The sequence below is a fragment of the Alligator sinensis genome, unplaced genomic scaffold, assembly GCF_000455745.1.
Source record: "Alligator sinensis unplaced genomic scaffold, ASM45574v1 scaffold74_2, whole genome shotgun sequence".
In the NCBI taxonomy this organism is placed as follows: domain Eukaryota; kingdom Metazoa; phylum Chordata; order Crocodylia; family Alligatoridae; genus Alligator; species Alligator sinensis.
This window is the reverse complement of record NW_005841931.1, coordinates 1,636,110-1,657,010: the sequence shown is the minus strand read 5'-3', so window position 1 is coordinate 1,657,010 and position 20,901 is coordinate 1,636,110. Positions and strand designations below refer to the sequence as shown.

At 42.4% G+C, this 20,901-nt stretch overlaps 1 protein-coding gene across 1 annotated transcript in view; it reads left to right on the top strand.

Annotated features, from left to right (window-relative positions):
- The window catches only part of TBXAS1 (thromboxane A synthase 1), a 390,857-nt gene that overhangs the window by 269,521 nt on the left and 100,435 nt on the right, over nucleotides 1-20,901 (top strand). The window contains exon 10 of the mRNA XM_025198922.1: nucleotides 2,391-2,705. Within this exon, the coding sequence (XP_025054707.1) occupies nucleotides 2,391-2,705 (315 nt within the window). The remainder of the gene's footprint in view (nucleotides 1-2,390; nucleotides 2,706-20,901) is intronic.

Genomic DNA, 20,901 nt, shown 5'->3' with positions numbered 1-20,901 from the left:
GATGGGAGACTCCCAATAGGGTTGTGTGAAGCTTCGGTCACTGATTTGATTCAGCATAGATTTGGCCTGATTCGAATCAGGAGGCCCTTTAATCTCTCTGAATCGAATCAGAACCCTCCAAATCAATTCAGAGAAATTCAGAAAGATTCAACAATTCGGACATAGACACAGCTTTAAATATTTTTTCTACATACCTGTAGGTAGCAGGGGCTTGTGAATGCTGCGATGCTGGGGTGCATGGAGTGTCCCACAGAAGTGCAGGGCGTTCCCCAGCACGCTCGGCAGCAGAACTGGAAGTGGACCAGAAGCACTTCCAGTCCACTTCTGGGTCCACCGGGGAGCACGCGGGGGGCCCCCCCCGTGCCCCCTCCCAGTTCGGCGACTAGTGCCTGCTGGGTCTGGAGGGGCACCCAGGGTCCCCCTGTGGTTGATCACTGAACCAGGGGGGAGGCATGGCGGGGGGAGGCGCCCAACATGCTCAGCAATGGACCCAGAAGTGGACCAGAAGTAGTTCCGGTCTGCTTCCAGGTTTGCCGCCGAGCACATGGGGGGTCCCCTCCCCCCAAACTCCTGTGGGAAGCTTCATCTGCCCCACCATTACAGCATTCACAAGCCGCACCTTGTACCTCGAGGTATGCAGAAAAAACATTTAAAACTGTGTCTGTGGCTGAATCAGTGATTCTCTGAATCAGCATTGAATCTTTAGATTGGAATTCGGCTGAATTGAATTGGGACAGTGATCCGAATCAACAAATCGAATCACTGTCCCTGATTCAGGCCAAATCTGAATCCAAATTGAGTACGCCCTGTTTCACACACCCAGACTCCGAGTAGAAACCAGAGGCACCATTGTAAGTAATCCCTCGTCCGGTTCAAATACTCCCTTTTCTCTCTGTTTGTAGTTGGCTCAAAATGGTTTGTTCACAGTAAAACCAGAGTTCCTGACACTGTGTATCTTATTTTGTGTCTTGTCACTCCCCATTCCCATGTCATGTGGAAATGTTATCCGATTAAGCCCTTTGACATGTATAACTAACGACTCCTTCCTTACCCTTATCTCATTTGCCTGTTGTTTCTCTGGCTTTCCCTTTTCTTCTTTTATCTGTATCATCTAATCTAAGAAAATAATTCAAAAGATTTTCCATTAAAAAAAGATGCAGCCCTAGTTCTCCTGAAAATATTCATTCCCAGCTTTTTCTTTTCAAACCCTAATGTGTCATGGTCTGGTTCTGCAGTCATTCTTAGCTGGAGAACTTCTTAGCTATGATGCATTATATTGGTATTTAAGGAACTGAAAATCAATCTCATGGCCTTATGGCTTAAGTTCAACACAATAGTTTCTTGGGCTCAAACATCACTCCAGGCTTTTTGGGTTAGGTTTAAAAGCCCTGCCAAGCTTGCTGCCAGACTGGTTTGGAGTCAGCTTACTCTTATCCATAGGTCTGTTTCATGTGGAATTTTAATTTCACAAACTAGGACAAATACCTTTGATAAAGAAAGGATGGTTCAATTGGCATTTTGCATGAAGTCATAGCTGCAGGTTTTGTACAATTTAACTATATAGCGTGAAGGTACCTATTAGTAAATTTGACAAAATAAAGCAAGCTTTTATACCAATGTAAATGTGGCCATGCAAAAGGAATTTAAACCAATTTTAACAATATCAGTTTCTAAACCAGTATGGTTAAATCACTACAAAAACTCTGTAGATTCACCCTAAGCCTTAGACCGTGACTTAATCTATATACACACACTAGGACTAAGAACTCCCCTTTAAACGTTCATTCAAGCTTCTTGAGCCATGTGTAGACGAAATGAGAGGCGTGTGTGCACATCACTTTAAAGTGGCCTAAACGCTTTTGCACCACTTTAATGGTGAAGACGTTTGCACGCCTTGGTGGCGTATTGCACATTAATTCCAGCTGCTGTAGCAAATTCAGCGGCGTAATGCGCCTTAAATGATGGGGTACAGCAAACTAGAACTCCTCCAAGTGGAGCAGGCAGGCGGGGAATGGCAGAGTGCTGGTTCCATCATGCTAACTCAGGGGCCAGTTTGGCTCATGCTGGTATGGCTGTCATTAGAAGGGACGAAGCGCCCACCCTCCTGTTTTGTATTCAACATAACTGCTAGTTAGTATTGAAAATACTTGCCTGATAGTGTTTTGTCAGCAGCAGAGTCAGTCTTCTGGAGGGGAGATGAGAAGTACCAGCAGTAGCTGCTCTATGCAGTTTAATAGGAGCAATGCCAAGAAGTCTCTTCATTTGAAAGCTTGATGGTCATGCCGGCAGAACTGGGTGGGCAGGATAAACACAGGATGGTTCTCTCCCTAAGTGGAAAAGCTTTTACTTCTAGTCATTCATAATGTGTTTCCTCATCTTCTGTTTCACAGAGACGCAGAGACTTCCTCCAGTTGATGCTTGATGCCCGCAGTTCAGCTAGCTCTGTTGCACTGGAACATTTTGACTTAGTCAACAAAGCCGATACTTCAGTTCAGGACCCTGATCCTTGTGGTGATAAGGCTCTGCCTACAAAGCTTCAGGTGACATTAACTGAAGATGAGATAGTAGGCCAAGCCTTCCTTTTCCTGATTGCTGGGTATGAGACCACCACCAGTGCACTCTCCTTTGCCACCTACCTATTAGCCACCAACCCAGAGTGCCAGGAGAAGCTGCTGCAAGAGGTGGATGAGTTCTCTGAAAAACATGTGAGTATATTTGGTGGCTTCATACTTTTATATGAAGCATGAGAAACTGGTGAGCACTGAGACTAGCATGCCCTCCTTCAAAGGTGAAGCCAGACTCCTTGTTGCCAGCATTAGCAAGGTAAGTTACACAAAGTTGCGTTCACCCAAACTGAAAAGTTTACACCTTTGAAATCAAATGGAATCAGGGGTGCAGAGATTAAGGTTCCAACAATAATATTTCATTAGACCATGATTCTACTTTCTATTAATATACCATGAACATAACTTTGCACTGTAGCGTCTAGAGTATACATCCTGTTTTAGGTACATGAAGCTACTCATTAAACAAGAAAAAACGGATCATACAGTATTAAATGTCACCATCTTGTCTAACAGAGTATGGATACTGGTCTGTTGCAAACTAATCACTAGGTAGCATGTATTTCAAAGCTTTCTGAGGCCAGGTAGCATCTGGTCATTATTTCTAGTGTTGCACATCTCAAGGCTTAGACCTTGGAAAGAATATAGCACAGACTTAGCAAGGAAATTATTTACCCATTATCTGTTTATCCTGAAACCATTTGAGTTACAGAACCTTGAAAACAGAAGCCTTGCCCCAGTCTGATCTCAGACCACCTTTCATAGATTTCATAGATTTCATAGACATCAGGGCTGGAAGGGACCTCGGAAGATCATTGAGTCCAGCCCCCCGCCCAAAGGGCAGGAAGTCAGCTGGGGTCATAGGATCCCAGCAAGATAAGCATCCAGTTTCATCTTGAAGGTGTTCAATGAAGGCGCTTGAACCACCTCCGGTGGCAGGCTGTTCCAGACCTTGGGGGCTCGGACAGTAAAGAAATTCTTCCTTATGTCCAGCCTGAAACGATCTTGAAGTAGTTTGTGACCATTTGAGTCATTTGACCTTTGAGTCAGGCTGGGCAGAATCTGTCCTCTCCTTTTCCTCTTGTGCCACGGTTCCATCAGCCATGATGGCATCTCAATTTAGCAAATTCATTGTTCCATGCGTTTTGGCCGTTGCTAAGAAATGATCAAAGCTTGATCCAGATTGATCTGTGATATTCTCTCAGTCATGGTTCTTCAGTGAGGTGCTAAGCACCTTTCTTGAGCAGGGCAGCTCTCTGCAATACCATTTAGTAACCTTGTCTTGGGTGAGGTTCTGCACATAACAGAATGGAGTAGCTACTAGCTTCAGAATATCCTTATTTTGTTCCTGTTATTTTAACATTCATCCTTACTGCTTTATCAACAGAGTTTTTTTCACGCCATTAGCTCTATTTTTGAACGGAAAATTGCCTGTGTTTTGTAGTTTTAGCTGTGAGTTGAGCACAGTGAGGTTTTGAAAGAGTAGCAGTCCATCTTTGCTGATGTTATAGTTTGTCTATGGATGATTTTCTGTGAAGCAAGGTATGGTATCTCTTTACAATATGAATTTTTGCAGCTGAAAAAGATAGCAAGTGGTTCTCAGCTGATGTAAATTGGTGTGGATTGATAAGAGATCTATGAAACAAAGCCAGTTTTCACCAGTAGAAAATTTGACTCCAGAATTTTTTTTCATATAAAAGCCCTACATTTGAAAAGTGCTGTGGAGATCCCTCCTTTCCCAATTTTTTGCTAGTCTGTAAAACTGCGCAATTCAAGTTTTCCCCTCTTTGACCCTCTTTGACAACTTGAATTGCGCAGTTTTATAGACTGGCAAAAAATTGGCTTGATGGTAAATGTTATGACAGATATTAGTTACTTTGAATTTTCATCGGCAAGAACATAGAATTCATCGTAATAATGACCTGTGAAGGTGCTGTTTGAACATCAATACTTTAAATTTTATCAGTAACATTATTTAGGTGCAGGCTTAAACATTTCAAATACTCATTCACTTTAAACCAAAGCATTTTAAATCTCCTTAATTTCATGTGCCTATCAAGTCCAAGTTTTCTTGATTGCAGCTGATTATTCTTTTTTTTTTTATGGCATCCTTTCATCTGTGAGAGACACTAGAAATTGCAGATTGTAGATGACTTGCAATATCTCATGTAACTGAATAGTTCAATCTGAAATTTGCACGATCTGTGGCAGCGCTTGCAAATGTATGCGTAACGGCTGGGTGGTTCAGGAGCTGCTTGCTTCCTGCGGACTCTTTTCTCTTCAAGCTGTTGTAGCCAATTCCTGTCATAGATTTGATTGCCCTGGTGGAGATGATGACACCACTTGTTCTGATCACTTGCCAAGGTTTCCTGTTAGCCAGGATCAATTCTAAATGCCTTCATATCTTGCTTGCATGCTGCGTCTTTATAGCAAAATTTGGGGCATCTGGTTGTTCTTGTTCCCGCCAATAATTCCCCGTATACCTTGTCCTTGGGTATACGTCCATCTTCCAATCTACTCAGATGGCCTAGCCGGTGCAGTCTTCTCTATCTGAGTAGGGTTGTCACACTTGGTAAATTTGCCCTTTGAAGAACCTCTTCGTTGGTAACTTTATCTTACCATTTGATGTTGAGTATGTGGCATAAACAGTGCTGGTAGGAGCTGTTTAACCTTTTCTCTTGATGTGCAGGAGTTGTCCGTGTTTCCACACCATACATGAGAGTGCTGAGTATGTAAGTTTTGTACACTAGCATTTTGGTCTTGATGGTAAGCTTTGAGTTGTTCCATGCTCTTTTAGTTAGTCTGCTGAAAGTGGTGGCAGCCTTTCCGATGTGAACATTAAGTTCTTCATCCAATGAGAGGTTCGTGGTCACTGTAGAACCTAGGTAGCTGAACTTTTGAACTACATCTAGCTGATTCTTGTTAAGGGTGATTGATGGTTCTTGTGGAACTCCCTGTTTTCTTTATGCTGATAGTGAGAGCAAATGCCTGACAAACTCTTGAAAGGCGATCCATGAGTTCTTGTAGCAGGTTTTTGTTGTGGGCTATGAAGGCATCATCATCAGTGACTAGAAGCTCCCTGATCAGCACCTTTCTAACTTTAGTCTTTGCCTTGAGTTGTGACAGATTAAAGAGTTTCCAACCAATCTTGTGTGAAGATGCAGTCCACGTTCCATGTCTTTAAACAAAGTGATGATGTTTGCATCACACATGTCTTGGGGTACCTGTCACCCTCTTTCCAGCATCTGAGTAGCAGCTGATGAAGATATGGTAGTAGGCTTTTTTTCACACACTTGAGACTTTCCACTGGGATGCCATTTTTTCCACTTGATAATGCCTTGCTTAGCTCTTCTACAGCGGGCTTCACATCTAACTCTAGCATGACCTGTAGAGTTGGTATTTGGTCCAGTGATTCGCTTTTGGTGATATTTCTTTCTTGTGATATTATATTATATTATATTATATTCACTGGAATAGAGTACATCAGTCAATCTGATAGTCCTGAATTCTCTGCTCTTTTGGTTATTATAAAAGTGTGCAGCATCCTGAATCTGTTTTTGAAATTATTTATATTTGTTTTCTATCAGTTTTTTTAATGGTTCATAGGGCTTATAGGAAAAAAAATAACATAAGAGATGGTGTTCTCATAGTATTTCAGCTGACCAATTTGCATGATACAATCTTTATCAGAGTCTGATTTTTTTTTTCCTGAAAACGTCTAATTTTTCTCTGGCATGGAAACTCTAGTTTTAGGGTATGCCAAAATATTCCAGTTTTACTTAGCTTCAGTCATGCAAAAATAATGGCCAGGATCAAACTGTCATGAAAACTTGCTTTTATCTATCCATTATATTCAAATGTACCCACGGTAACAATTCTGCCTTTAAGCAGGTAAATGTTCCTAGGTTTTTGAAAGACTCCTTTTATTCTAAGGTTGTTGAAGTAAGTGAAAGCAGAGAAATATAGGCATTCAGCAGCCTGGTACATGAGGCTCTTTCTTGGCAAAGTCACACATTTTATGCATATGGTCTTGTCCAGCTCAATACAGTAAAACTATTGATATCTTATGTTCTAATTAAAAGGCTCAGATTTATAACCGTAGGTTATTATTAGCACTATTGCATTCCAACCAGAGCATATTAACCTGTTTCATTCATATATGTAGGGCCAAATTTTGTGTTCCCACCCAATTGGTGAATTCAGTTAACCTCAGTGTGTGTTGCAAAGGTGTGACTGACAACACTTTTGGACCTGTAGCTTATATAACTTGGCTTATATTCTTAATGCATTAGCAACCAGAAATCCCAGTCAAAATTGTTGTCTCATTATGGTACATATTATACAGAGAAGAATAATATCCAGGGGCTATCCAAAGGCTAGGGAAAAGGATGTAGTAAAATATATACACTTGCGTGCATGTGTTTGTGTAAGTGCTGTCATTAATTGCTTGGTTAGTTGTAGGCATTGTGTTATTCACTGGTGTCTGTCTCTTCTCTGAGCTATTATTGTTATTAGGTTCAAGGCGAGTTCTTGACTTTTTATTTCTGTAACAAATTAATTTTCTTTATTGTTCCATCTTCTGGGGTATTTAGGGAAAGTTGCGTAGCTGGAATATTAATGATGGGGCATGATGTTAAGCGGTAGGTGGGAAACGTGAACGCATGTTAACTGGGTGATTTAACAACTTAATAAACGCTTGGATCATTTCACAATCATAAACATAATATTGGCCTTGTCTCAGTTATCTAATGGACACTAGCCTGGCCACCAAACTGAGCCATTGTGTGTAATATATGCGCAGTGGCCAGTTGCCCTTCTGAAAGCATTTCCCCTGTGACTTTGCTGAATCTCAGTTTTAGTTATGATGGATATCATACCACCACTCATACAGGGAAGGAGGAGAACAAAACTAAAGCAATTCATCTGCTCACTTTAATAACAGGAAATCCATGTTTCCAATCTGTATGCCCTCTCATAAGGTTTCTTATTACTATTACCAAAGTTAATCTTTTGTGTTAGGGGAGCCTGGATGTAGGAATCTACCTCAGTATCAGGAAGAAGATGCTGCCATTCAACTCAGTTAGCAGAGTTATTAACTGCCTAAAAATAGAAGAAAATGTGCATAAATGGCTTCAAGAAGTGGTGCGGGAAAGGAGCTGTTTAGGCATAGGAAAGTAAAGATATTCTGTTTTGCATTATGCACGAGGGGGAATAAGATTCAAAAGCTCACTGTTGTCCATTCAGTCACCAAAACTTGATTCTGTTACAGCAATAGAACAATGAAGAGTATGCTAGCTTGTCTCTGACCTTTAGACCAGGTACTTTACAGACTGAGGATCACAGGAGAAGAATTTTAGTAGGACAGAATGTGGAAAATCATGGTGCTGGCCAGGTTGTGCATTAGTGGTAGATAAGTGAAGCCTGCATTTATTTGCAGATGTAGAAGTATTAAACACAGTGTCCTCCCCAGCCAAAATTATATTTGGGTAAATGCAGTATGCTTCTTAAATTACCCCAGGAATTTTGGTTGCCTTGTACAGTATATTTCATTACCCTATACTGTAGTGTAGAGTTGCAGGATGATTTTAAAACAGCTGCTGCATTGCATCCCAGGGATGGCAGCATGTGAATGGTGGACAAAATGATTGATGTATGTATAAGGTTAGTTTCTACAGAGAGAACTAGTTAGCTGTGTTAGTCTGAAGTCAGGCAGAAGGCAGGGCAGACCAAACCTTATAGACTAATAAAATGAAAGAAAGAAGGAAGGAAAGAAGGAACAAGAGAGTTTTCCTGAGATCAAGCTCACTTTATAAGGTGCTGTGAAAGGACATGTACAAAGCAGTATATAAAATGGAGATAGTGATTCGAATACAAAAGGCAGGGAGGAGAGGGAAGGGAGAGGAAAACTGGTATGCAGTAAACTCATAGGAACAAACGGCTCACAAAAGCTAATGCAGGTAATGAGATAAGAATCTACAGTCCCTGTTTAAATCATGTTTAACACAATCCAGTCTGGGCATGATTCTTGTTCTGTAATTTGGCTCAGGTTGGCTTTTAAAGTTTTCCTGCCTGGGAACAGCCGCCCTGAGATTGGCCATGGAATGTCCAGGGAAGTTAAAATGCTCAGGCATAGACCTTTGTGTCTTGTTGGGGCTGATGTCAAATCAGTTTTCGTTCAGTCTTACATGTAGCGATTGCCCTGTCTGCCCAGTGTAGACAGCAGAGGAGCACTGTAAGGAGCTGATGACATATATGACACTGGTAGATTTGCAGGTGAATGAAACGTGAATTGGTAGATTTGCAGATGAATTTTATATGCTGTGTAGATTATAATCAGCCACATCAAAGCAGAGTCCCTGTGGAAAATTCAGGGTCCAAAGATGGAACACTACTCTTTAAAGATCGTTCTACCATTGATGCACAGTGGAAGAAGCACTTTCAAGAGTTCCTGAACTGAGATTCTAATGTCAAAGACAATACCATCAAACCCGTTCTGCAACACCCCATTAAGGACTACCTTGTGCATCCACCAACTTATCAAGAGGCCTTGAAAGCCATTAAGGAGATGAAGAACAAAGCATGTGGTCCTGATGGAAATGTTTCGGCTAGGTGGGGAAAAAAAACTCTCTCATCACCTACACATCTTATCATGTGGCATCTGTTTGAGTGAAAGAATGAAATAAATGACAGGGTCAAACCTGATCTTCCTGAAATGGAGGGTAAGAGGCATGCAGAACCCTGACTCAAAGCACAGTGATTTTCTTCCAGCTTGACTTTTTATTTTAATGAGAGTAAAGCTGGCACAAAGAAAAGCCCATATCTCCTTGATGACTCCAGCGTTCAGGGCTTGAAGAGTCCCTGTTTCAGCTCCATTGTCTTGCTGGCACAGGACAATGGAGAGATTTCCACAACTTCAAGACTGCGGTAAGCCTTGTGCAGCAACCTGCAGGACCAGATAGAGAGACTTTCCTCAGAAAACAGTGCATGTAGTGAGTCAGGATTATGCACTTAACTTCCAGTGTTCTCCTTGCTCAATTGATGAAGGGTTTCTTACTTGCTGTTTTTGGTTGTTAGTTCAGTTTTTGAGCTATTTGACAGCTCTGGAGTGATGGGTTTATTTCACTACTAGTCAGCCCTAGGGAGCCTCCATCCAAGATATATTCAGGGAGGTGTTGTCTCCATATGAAATAGCCCTTCTCAGTAGTCCAGCTTCTGGTGCCACATGTAAAAGTTGGGGACAGAGTTTTCATTTTCCCTGGAGATGGATGAACACAGTATGGTCAGTGCAAGGTTTCTATCACTAAACACTGCATTGTCCCATGAGCCAGGCAAACAATCTTTAGCAGGGTTTCTGTACGCAGAGTGCCTGGTGTAGGTTTGGGCATAAGGTGATTATTAATCATCATGGTCCAGGAGAATGAGAAGAAATTTAAGAAGTTTTTAAGATCCAGATTTTTAATCCAGGCTTTCTAAGTGACTGTCTCTATAGCTTTTATCAAGTCATTCAGCCTCTCTGCTTCAGCTTTCCAATCTGTGACATGGGGACAGTAGTATTTAAAGGCTTTTGTGAAGATTAAGTTTGAAAAGTGCTGAGAATATGTAAAGGTCTGTGTGGAGGCAGTGTGGATGATGGGGTAAAACACCAGACCAGGACTCTGGAGACATGAGTTTTCTGCTCTGCCACTGGTCTGTTGAGTAAGTTTGAGCAAGTCTCTTTACCTCTTTGAACTTATGTTCTCCCCATTGCCCTCACAAAATTGACTTGTTTTAAAAGAACTTTGAGATCCGCACTGATGGGAAAAGGGCTATATAGTAGTGAGTGAGCTGGCCGTCATCTTTTTCTTATTATTCATATATAAAATGTTGAGTGCTAATAATGATTAGCTTTTATACAGCACGTTTTATCTGTATTATTATCACCCATTCCTCAGGCACAGTTATAAAGTAGTAGCAGTAGTAGTAATTTCTGTCTGCCAGCCCAAATACCTCCCCCAACTATAAAAATACAACTCTGAATATCATTCCTTTCACTGAAGGACTGAAGTTGAACCAGTTCTGGCACTATGATTTGGCCTTCCTAATAACTTCATAGGTGCCTTGGGGGAATGTAGCATGTATCCTGAAAGGCCATAATGCGACTCCACAAACATATGCTGTTAGTCCATTGGATAGAAAGCATTCACGATTGCTGTGGGGCTTGGTGCTGGGTGTGTGCCTCACTTCGATATACAGGAGGTTAATGCAGCTGAAATAAAAACAATTAAAGATAGCTAAATATGAGCTTGTGGGGATAGGGCACTGAATCTGCATGTCTTTAAAAAAAGAAGAAGAAGAAGAAAGAAACAGTTTCTGTAAGGACCACAGATCTGGGCAGCAGAATGGGTCAGATCCTTAAGTGGTATAAATGAGCATAAGCCCCTTGGCTTCAGTACAGCTGTGATGACTTCCACCAGCTGAGTTTCTGTCTTTGTCTTTGTGCAAGTCAGAAAGGAAGGCAGAAAATCTTATAGGGGCTACATTGGTTTCCCATTTCAAGCATTAGGTAACCTTATAGGTTTGTTACAGACCACACCAACATTGTTAGAAGCTGTATAATAACGACAAGGAGATATTTCAGTTCTCATAAGCTGTATGAGCAGGAATCCACACCTGTTTCCCTGTGCATCAGAAATTATCGTTGGTTCCCCCCTGCATAAATATTAGATTATTTTTTAAAAGAACTGTCTGGAAGGGATGTTCTTCAGGCATACTAAATGTTGCCATTGACTATCTGGTTGAAGAAAAAGGGCATTTGGGTTTTTTTTGTCAAATTAGCAAAGGTATAACAGTGCTATCACACTTGTTACCACAAACCGATCTCATTTCCTGATGGGTATTTTGGGCCAGCTTTTGCATCTGATTCTGCTCCATTTACAGCACTCCTGATGGGCAAAAGGGAGCAAAAACAGCCATGTCTTCTGTGCTTGGTGTGAGAGAGTCCCCAGGATGCCTGTCTTGCTCTGTATCTTAGTACTTGTATGATACCTCAACACCATAATGTCTGACCACTTCATAATCATGAATGGATTTTTATCTTCACAGTATTAAAAGATGGAGGACTGAAGCACAGGGTAGGTAAAGTGACTTGTGCAATGTCACACAACTAGTCTCTGGATACATAAAATGGTATAGTGTATCTCCTGAGTCCCAGTCAAATGGCCAATCCTTTCTGTTAGCCTAGATCCACTGTAACTGAAACCTGCACTGAGTCAAGACCTTCTATAGATCTGGACCCAGTATCAGAGTTCTGCAGCCATCTCGTTTGGAACTTGGTCCTTGATGCCTAAAGCAAAAGTTGTCATTATTATGCATCAAAAGAACACTGTACAATTGTTCTTATCCCTTAAACAAGTGCAAAGTCTTTCCTTCTTTTGGACACGATTTATAATCAGTAAATTCTCAATCTGAATGCTATTTACCCACTTTAGATGACTTCAGAAAAAAGTGATTGCAATTCTTGGTGGTCAGCATTAGGAACTCAAATTAGTAGTTTGAGCTGAATATGAGGCAAATGATGTGCTCTTGTTGCAAAAAAGGCCAACAGCATACTGGGTTGCAGTAACAGGAGTGTCACTTGCAGATCAAAGGAAATGATTTTTCTGTTTTGTTCAACCTCATGAGCTCTTCAGAAGGACTGCATCCAGTTTTGAGCTCCATGCTTCAAGAAAAATGTAAATAGATTAGAAAAATCTAAAGAGATTATTTTCTGTGGCTATAGGGGACAGAACAAGGAGCAGCAGCTTCAAACGACAACAGAGGAAATTTAGATGAGAGATTAGAAATAACTTGTGTACTATGAGGGTGGTTAAACATTGGAACAGGCAAAATGTTGCTGAAAGTTGTAAAATCTCCATCTTTGGGTGGTTTAAGAACAGGTTAAACAGCTACTTGGCTGAGGTGGTTTAGTCGGGAATGATCCTGCCTTGAGCAGGAGATTGGATTAGATGACCACTTGAGGTCTCTTCCAGCCCTAGGTTCCTATGCTTTTCTGAGCTCCTCCTAAGGATCTAACATGGAGAATCTCTTGTGGTCTCCACGAATCAAACCCAGGCATACTGTTCTTCCAGTATACTCTATGCAAGGGGTGTCACAAATATGGACTGTGTGCTGGATCTGACCAGTGAAATCCTAGGACCCCCAAGGATCTCTGACTGACCACATGTGGCACATGCTGGTCCTGGCCCCGTGTGCTGCATGTGGAGCTTGTCTGGCATGCTGGCCCTGCACACTGGATCTGCAGCAGGATCAGGCCCACAAACTGGCCTTTGGTGCTAGAGCCAGCACACAGACCTGGTCTGCTGGCATGGTCACTGCATGTAGCGTGTGAGCCTAGATGGGTCCTGCATGCTGGTTTACGGGCCAGTCTGGATTGGGCCCTCAGGCAGGCCCCACACGCTGGAGCCAGTGCACAGGGTAGTCTGATACGGACACCTCATGCAGCATGTGCCCCATGTTGGCTCTAAGCAGGAGCCCTGGACTGGTGCCAGTGTACACTGCATGTAACTGCACTGCATAGGGCTGGTCCAGGGCATATGCCGCATGAGGTACCTGCACCAGGCTTATCCTGTTTAGTGGGCCTGATCTGTTCTACAGACCAGCCCCATGTCCCTCATCTGGTGCATGGGAACAGATGTTTGATACCCCTGCTCTCCATTGACTTGATTTGCTCTTTCTTTTAGGTTAGGCAGACATAACAAATGTATTATTATCAAATGATACCAATACAAGCTGCTAGGCTGCAGCTGTTACATATGCACCATTGTGTAGTGATGCCAGTATAGCAAAACCACTTCAGCTTTAACTGTGTTTTATCTAGGCTCCAGATTCAGGTGATTCAGTTCACAGGATCATGTGGATGTAACAGTTACAGTCCAACAGCTGCTGCATGCTTCTGAGTGGCAGCTTCCACTTCCCTTTTAAAGCAGTTAAAATGCATTCATGTCCATACCCGTAGTTTGCCGTCCTAATGCAAGGCAAAATTCCTCCCCAGAAGTATTAACAAGAAGAGTTTTTGATTTTTTTTCTCTCCCTTTCCTGCTATTTGTTGGAAAAGTTGGTGTTTAAGGTGATCTTTAAAGGGTGAGGAGTGTCAATATGCAAGCTAAAGCCTTATTTTGACTTGCAGACTCCTCTGATAGAGTTGTTCAGGTGGCAGTAAATTGTCAGCTGACAAACGGTGTGTCTGCTATTTGCTGCATAAAAGAAAAATCAGCTCTGTGCTCTGTGTTGGCTCCCTGTGGGTGTCTCGGCTAAACCTGTTTCTCATGTGTCTCTAGGTGGTCCCTGACAGTGGTAAGCATAATTTATCTCAAAGCAGCTTTTGAATGGCTTCCAGCATTCATTTTTACCACATCTAGTTCATGCTTTGCAGAAATCTTCCTCCACTTTATATCGGCAGCATCCTCACTAACCATATCTCATTCTTCATTCTTGCCTGCCATCACTGGAAATCTGCACCCCAAAACTCTTGATGGCACCCTGTTACTTTCACAAAAGACTGATGTCTGGCTCAGTGGCATATCTTTCAATTAAAAATACATAGGTAGCAGTCTCTCACAACTGTTTATGTCAGTTAATTATATTATACTAAAACCCAAAAAACCTTTTCCATATTGATAGCCTATCATGCTGTACAAGCATGAATTTTGAATAATTCTGTATTGATGACCTTATAATATATGAAGACATATTGCATACAAAATGCTGAGGAAGAGTAGTAGTATCAATATTTAACTGAATCCAAGATGAATATATGCTTGAATCAATATTTATCTGGATTCAAGATAACTTTGAATTTAAGATGACCTCCAAAATTAGATTCTGTTCATGGAAAATTAGATATTTCTTATAATTTTCCATGTAAAGAATCTAACTGTTGGAGGTTTGTCTTAACTTCATCCCTTTCACTGCTACAGCAGGGAAAGCAGTGGCATGGGAGCAAACAATGGAGAGGCAAGTGGCAGGGGGAGCAGGAAGCCTGACCCTGAACTCCTTGCCCCCATGCTACTTGCCCCCCTCTCCTCTGCTTTTGCTCAGCCAGAGGGCAGTGGGGGAATCAGCCCAGAGCCAGAGAGTGGCCTGAGACCCAGCACACAGCCAGAAGCAGTGAGGGAAACAGTGCTGGGTCTCACCACTCTGGCTCCAGGCTGATTCTCCAAGGTTTAGGCCCTGTCACAAGAAAAGTAAGCTCAAACTTTGTGCCTGAACAGGTGCTTGCTGATTGGGTGTATTTAAGGGGATGGGGTGGCACTGGGGTAATAAATAAAAGAAGCCACAGGCATGGGGAAGAAGTCTGTTTAGCCAGGAAAAAAGACTGGGAGGGCAGCTGCGACAGTATGTCTAGGTGGCCAGAGATAGAGGCCTGTGAGCCAGGAGGAACCTGTAGCAGAACTGGGTTCCAGGGAGGGCCATGATGTCCCCTGGTGGCCATGCAGCTCCAGGATACCCTCCCTTTTCCTCTTTCCTGCCACACCTTGATAGAATTATCTTATTGAAAAAAGGGAGGCTGCCCCAGCATCCCAGAGTGAGCCCTCATCTGTTTATGGCCAGCAGATCCCTCCCATGCCCAGCTGACCTCAGTCCTATCCTTCAAGGGAGAGAGGGGATTGAGCCAAACTACCTGTAAGAAGCACCTGGCAGAGGACTTAGTGTTGTCAAGAAGGACTTACACAGGGCCCATTGTCCTAGGTATGTGCCTAGATAGTGGGGGTCAGCCCTGCTCCAAATGGTCAGAGTGTTCCTGTAATAGATGAGCCTGACAAAGGGAGGCAGGAGGTGAAAATTATGCCCAGGTTACAGAAGAAGAAGAGAGAGATGTGACTTGATGTATGTCATACAGAGAGTCCATACCAGATTCAGGAAATGAACCAAGATCTTCTGAGTCACAGTTCTGTAACTATAAAAACAACCTTGCTTCTGTTGTAACCCATGAATTCTAAAGGAAATTCCAAGTCTCAGGATTTTAGTTGTTACCTAAAGAAAGATCACTTTTATGCCATTAAAAATTTGCTTTGCTATTGCCCTAGCACATCAAACCAAAAATGTTGGCCTTTCTGTGTTTAAATTTCATTTAATGTTCTTCATTGGTGTTGAATTGTGCCAGCTCAGAATTATTGCATACCATCATTTCATTTATGAAATGGTACAGCTTAATTGTTGTTATAAATTTGCTCTGTATGGCCAGCTGTAAATTAGCTGTGATCTGAACTAGATTGATACATAGCCACTCTTTTGCAGATCATGACCCTGCCATTGTAATTCATGAAATATTTTGCACATAAACTAGGCTTTTCTTTAATTCCATAATTTCTAAACTGGCCAGATCCTTATCTGGTACAAATTGGCTTATTTCCATTAACTTCACTGGTGTTACGTGGACTTGCAACATCTGCACCATTTAGTGCTTAGCTCCCTTGTTGCTATTTTAGCTATTGATTAATAGCTAAATCTATTGATTAATCAACTGATTGATGTGATATTTTTGTCTCATTACAAAGAAGTCTTTGCCAACTCACAGTTCTTCCTTTTCACAAAGTTACCAGAGACCAGTAAGAGGAAAAAATATTTTTATAGCACCATTTTGCCTAATCCTACATTTTCAACTGTTTACGCAGTGAATCTCTGTAGTGGTGCAGGTTGTGTGTGAGTTAAACGAGAGGTGAAAGTCACAGAGCTGACACCATCAGGGAATTACCCTCAGCAATGTGCCCCCAGCAATTTTTACCAGTGTCTCAGGGTACGTGTGTTACACTTAGATTGACCTAACTGGGTTAGGCCAATCTAAATTGCAGACTGCATGTATGTACGGGGAATTTAGATCAGACAAAAAATGGCCAGCCGATTCTAACTTAGTTTACCTGATGAGGTGCACTAAGTTAAATTGGGCACAGATTAGTTTGATCTACCAAACATATACATATTCAGAGTGCAGTCCCTGAGCTAGGGAAGCCCAGCTGCTTGCCCCAGCACTTTTCCAACCTTTCTCCCCACCAACCCCCTACCCTGACTGGGATATTTTTAGCCCCACCCCTCCAGCCTCCAGACAGACAACATTGTTGCTTTCCCCCCAACCCAATCCTACCAAAAACCTGTAGATCCACCAACCACCCCTGCAGACCCAATATCCCTTCAGATCCTGGCTGCATCTCCCGCAACCCAGCTTAGATCACATTCCTGGCATGGCTCCCAGCACTGGCAAATGTGTGCAGAAGCGGGACTTGTTCCATGATCACACAGTTTAAAGGAAGCTGTATATAATCCATAATCTAAACTTTACATAAGACTACTGTCACCCCTGACACAACACAGACATAACACTGTAACCTACCATGGATAAAGCAGAAGAACAATGGTGGCCAATGTCCTGCTTCGATGAAATGTTATCAATATAAGTTCAAGAGATCCTAGGTATGGGGCCATGCCCCCTACTACAGAGAAAGGTAAAACAACCCAGAGTCTGTACCAATCTGACCATGGGGTAGAATACCTTCCCAGTCCCAAATATGGTGATAAGTCTGACCTTAAGCAGAGGGGCAAGAACCTCTAGCCAGGAGCTCCAGCTTTCATCTGAGCAGGAGCATTGGCACACCTCCGTCAACGTCCCCAGCCTTGGCTGCAGCCAACACCCAGTGCCTCTGAGGAAGGCTTAAAAACACCCTGACATATAGCAGAAAGGAGGGGGCAGGGCAGAAGCAAGGACACTCAGCAAAACCCAGAAGCCTGGGATATAGCCATAGTAGAATATAGGGATAACTACAGCTGGATCATCCCCAACCAGTGGCTGTCCAACCAGTTCTTGAACACCTCCAGTGATGGAGAGTCCACGATTTCCCTACTAAGTCTATTCCACTGCCTCACTATTCTAATAGTGAAGAAGTTTTTCCAGATACCCAATCTAAATGTATTTTGCTGCAACTTCAAGCCATTGGTCCGTGTGCTCGTCTCTGCAGCAAGAGAAAAAAGATGCTTTCCCTCTTCTTTATGGCAGCACTTCAGGTATTTGGAGATTATCATGTCCTTTCTTAAGCATCTTTTCCACAGGCTGAACATGCCTAGCTCCTTCAGCCTCTCCTCATATGACATCCAAATTCTTAATAAACACATTGAACAGCACCAAACCGAGGACAAACCCCTGTGGAACTCCACTTGAAATGTCCTGCCATTCTGACATGGACCCGTTAATAAGTACCTTTTGCTTGTAGCTATTGAGCCAGCAAATGCAAGTATCAAATTTAGGCAGGATTAGTTAAAGCGCATGTGTAGATGCAACCTGGCACTTAAGTTAATGTATAGAACCTGCCAAAAATCGCTTAATGCACATTAAATTTGGTTGCACTTAAATGCATATGTAGACATGCCCTAAGTATTGTAATTAGGCCCAGCCCTGCAGTATGAGTGCTGTTGGTTGTGATGAACAATAAGTAAATGAGAATGAAAAGGGAAGAGCACTGCCCAAGGGAACAGCAAATTAGCTGTATTTTGTATTTGCAAATAGAAATAGGAGGTTAGAGAAACCTAAGATATTTGATCTCATGGTATTTAAGGACAAGAGATGGACAACATAGTACAGTGCCTTTCAAGAACCAGACCATATCCCAAGAGCTCAATATTAACTGGCAAAAGAATTTGGTGGGGTAATATGCATCTTTTGAGGAATGTCAGATACCACAGTAAGCAGTAGCAGTGAAGATGCTCTGGAAAAGGTGATCTCCACCTCAATATAATTATCAGATAATTATCAGAGGATGGACATGCTGCTTCAGGTGTGGCATTGCAGTCTACTCCAAGTGTTACCATCAATCCCTCTGATGTCTTCGAAAGCTTGAGAATGAAAATAAAGAGGATCATTTGATACACGAGCCTCTCTTTTGACCAAGACAACCATGGGCTTTTGAGACCTGAGAGAAATAGGTACCTCCCCTCTCAATAAAGATTATCCTTGGGTGTAGGTGGAGAGGGAAGAATTCACACAACAAATATAAGCAGCAAGTTTTTCAGTTTGTGTGTGTATTTGAAAGGAAAAAGAGAAGTCTTTAAAAGTCCAACACAGAATGCTAAATTATGTATATTATATGTCCAAGGTCTGAAAAGAGTTGATGAGAGCACATATCTAATTTGTTATAAAATATCAAATCCCTGGAAGCAAACCATGATGAAATTAAACTCTTATTTAACATGGTTGTAGCTTTAAAAAATGATCCTAGTTTGCATGAGTGCTAGGTTGAAATGGATTTTTTCCTCCAGGTATGTACATAAATTAGGTAACATTAATAGAAAGCAACAAATACATTCATTTGTCAATAAGTGTATAAAGTGAAGGCTGAATGACCCAGTGCCAGAAGGAATGGTAACTAGTTTGCATTTCATAATTATGTAAAGTAGTACTTGATGGAGTGAACTTCCTGTGACCTCCCCTTCTTTTTATCCCTTCCTCCCTACCCCAACTGCATCTGATGGTCCTTATGTATTTAAGTATTTTTCATTTCTGACCATTTATTTGTGCAGTGGTAGTAATGAACAGCAAGAGGTTTTTGTATCTCTTGTATTGTTTCAGCTTAAGCTTCTTTTTGAATGCAGGATGAAAGAGACACTGTTTCCCCTCTGTCTAGAAATGGAGTATTTTTGTGGGGGTTTTCCTGTGATACAGATTAATTATCTTTATTAAAACTGACAAAAGATAATGGTGTTGGGAAAAGGCGAAGGCATGCAAAAAATTTCATACTATTTAATACCATTCAGTTTCACTCTGAACAATAGCTTATAATAAGAGAGAATTGGACAATATAGAATATTTACAAATTACCAACAATAAATAATGGTAGAAATTTTCAGAAAGTGATTCATGATTTGAGTGCCTTGTTTGGGGACACAAAAAGGGGGATTTCTAGGGGTCTGTTTTTCAGTGTGTGCAGGTGTTTTCAAAGTTGGACCTTCTAAGGTATCTCAAATTGAACAGTCAAAAATGGAGGCATCTGAAATAAAGGATCACTTTTTCAAAGACAAAGGTTAAAGTCCTAAAATCTCTCCGCCTGAGTTGGATGAATAGTAGTAGGTTATATATACCTCAGTAGCACCAGCTGAAAGCAGGGGCTACAGACCTAAATTAAGAGATCTGTTACTATCCTATGAACGTGACATATCCGGAATGGATTAGTGGTCTCTGTTCATTTCTTAGTGGAGAGTTGTCTGCTTGAACCTTAACAACTGCTGCTATATTCAGCAATATCAGGGACCTCCTTACTGACATTACAGATTAAATGACCTAGGAAACTAGGTTGCCATCTCCTCCTTAGGCTACGTCCACATGTGGTATGAACATTTGGTTCCCCAGGATCAACTAAGTGGTGCATCTTGTGCTGCCACTACTTTTCCCTGGGGGAATCCCATGCCCCACACACTCTGGCACTTGGAAAGTTACCCCAGGGTCAGTAGGGGAGGCTGGGGCCAGCACTGCGCTGGCCCCAGCAGCTTTACCTTGGGTCCTGGGGGCCTCCTGGGACTGCAGCAGCAGTGATTCTGCCATGCAGAGCCTGGCTGGCAGCTGCAGTGTGGTTGTGGGCAGCCCAGCTCCGCATTTCATAGATTTCATAGACGTAAGGGCTGGAAGGGACCTCGGAAGATCATCGAGTCCAGCCCCCTGCCCAAAGGGCAGGAAGTCAGCTGGGGTCATAGGATCCCAGCAAGATAAGCATCCAGTTTGCTCTTGAAGGTGTTCAATGTAGGCGCTTGAACCACCTCCGGTGGCAGGCTGTTCCAGACCTTGGGGGCTCGGACAGTAAAGAAATTCTTCCTTATGTCCAGCCTGAAATGGTCTTGTAGTAGTTTATGACCATTCGACCTAGTCGTCATCACTTGGGGCTCTCTGGTGAACAAGCGTTCCCCCAGATGCTGGTGGTCACCCCTGATAAACTTATAGGTGGCCATCAGATCACCCCTGAGCCTGTGCTTTTCCAGGCTAAAGAGCCCCAGGGCTCTCAGCCTGTCATCGTAGGGTCTGCTTCCCTGACCTCTGATCATGAGCGTGGCTCTTCTCTGGACTCTCTCAAGCTTCTCCACATCCTTTTTGAATTGTGGAGCCCAAAACTGGACACAGTACTCCAGCTCCGGCCTCACTAAGGCCGAGTACAGGGGGAGAATGACGTCCCGGGATTTGCTTGAGAAGCATCTATGGATGAAAGCCAGCGTTTTGGTCGCTTTACTAGCCGCCGCATCGCATTGCAGGCTCATGTTCATCTCGTGGTCAATGATGACCCCCAAGTCTCTTTCTTCCATAGTGCTAGCCAACATAGCACTGCCGAGC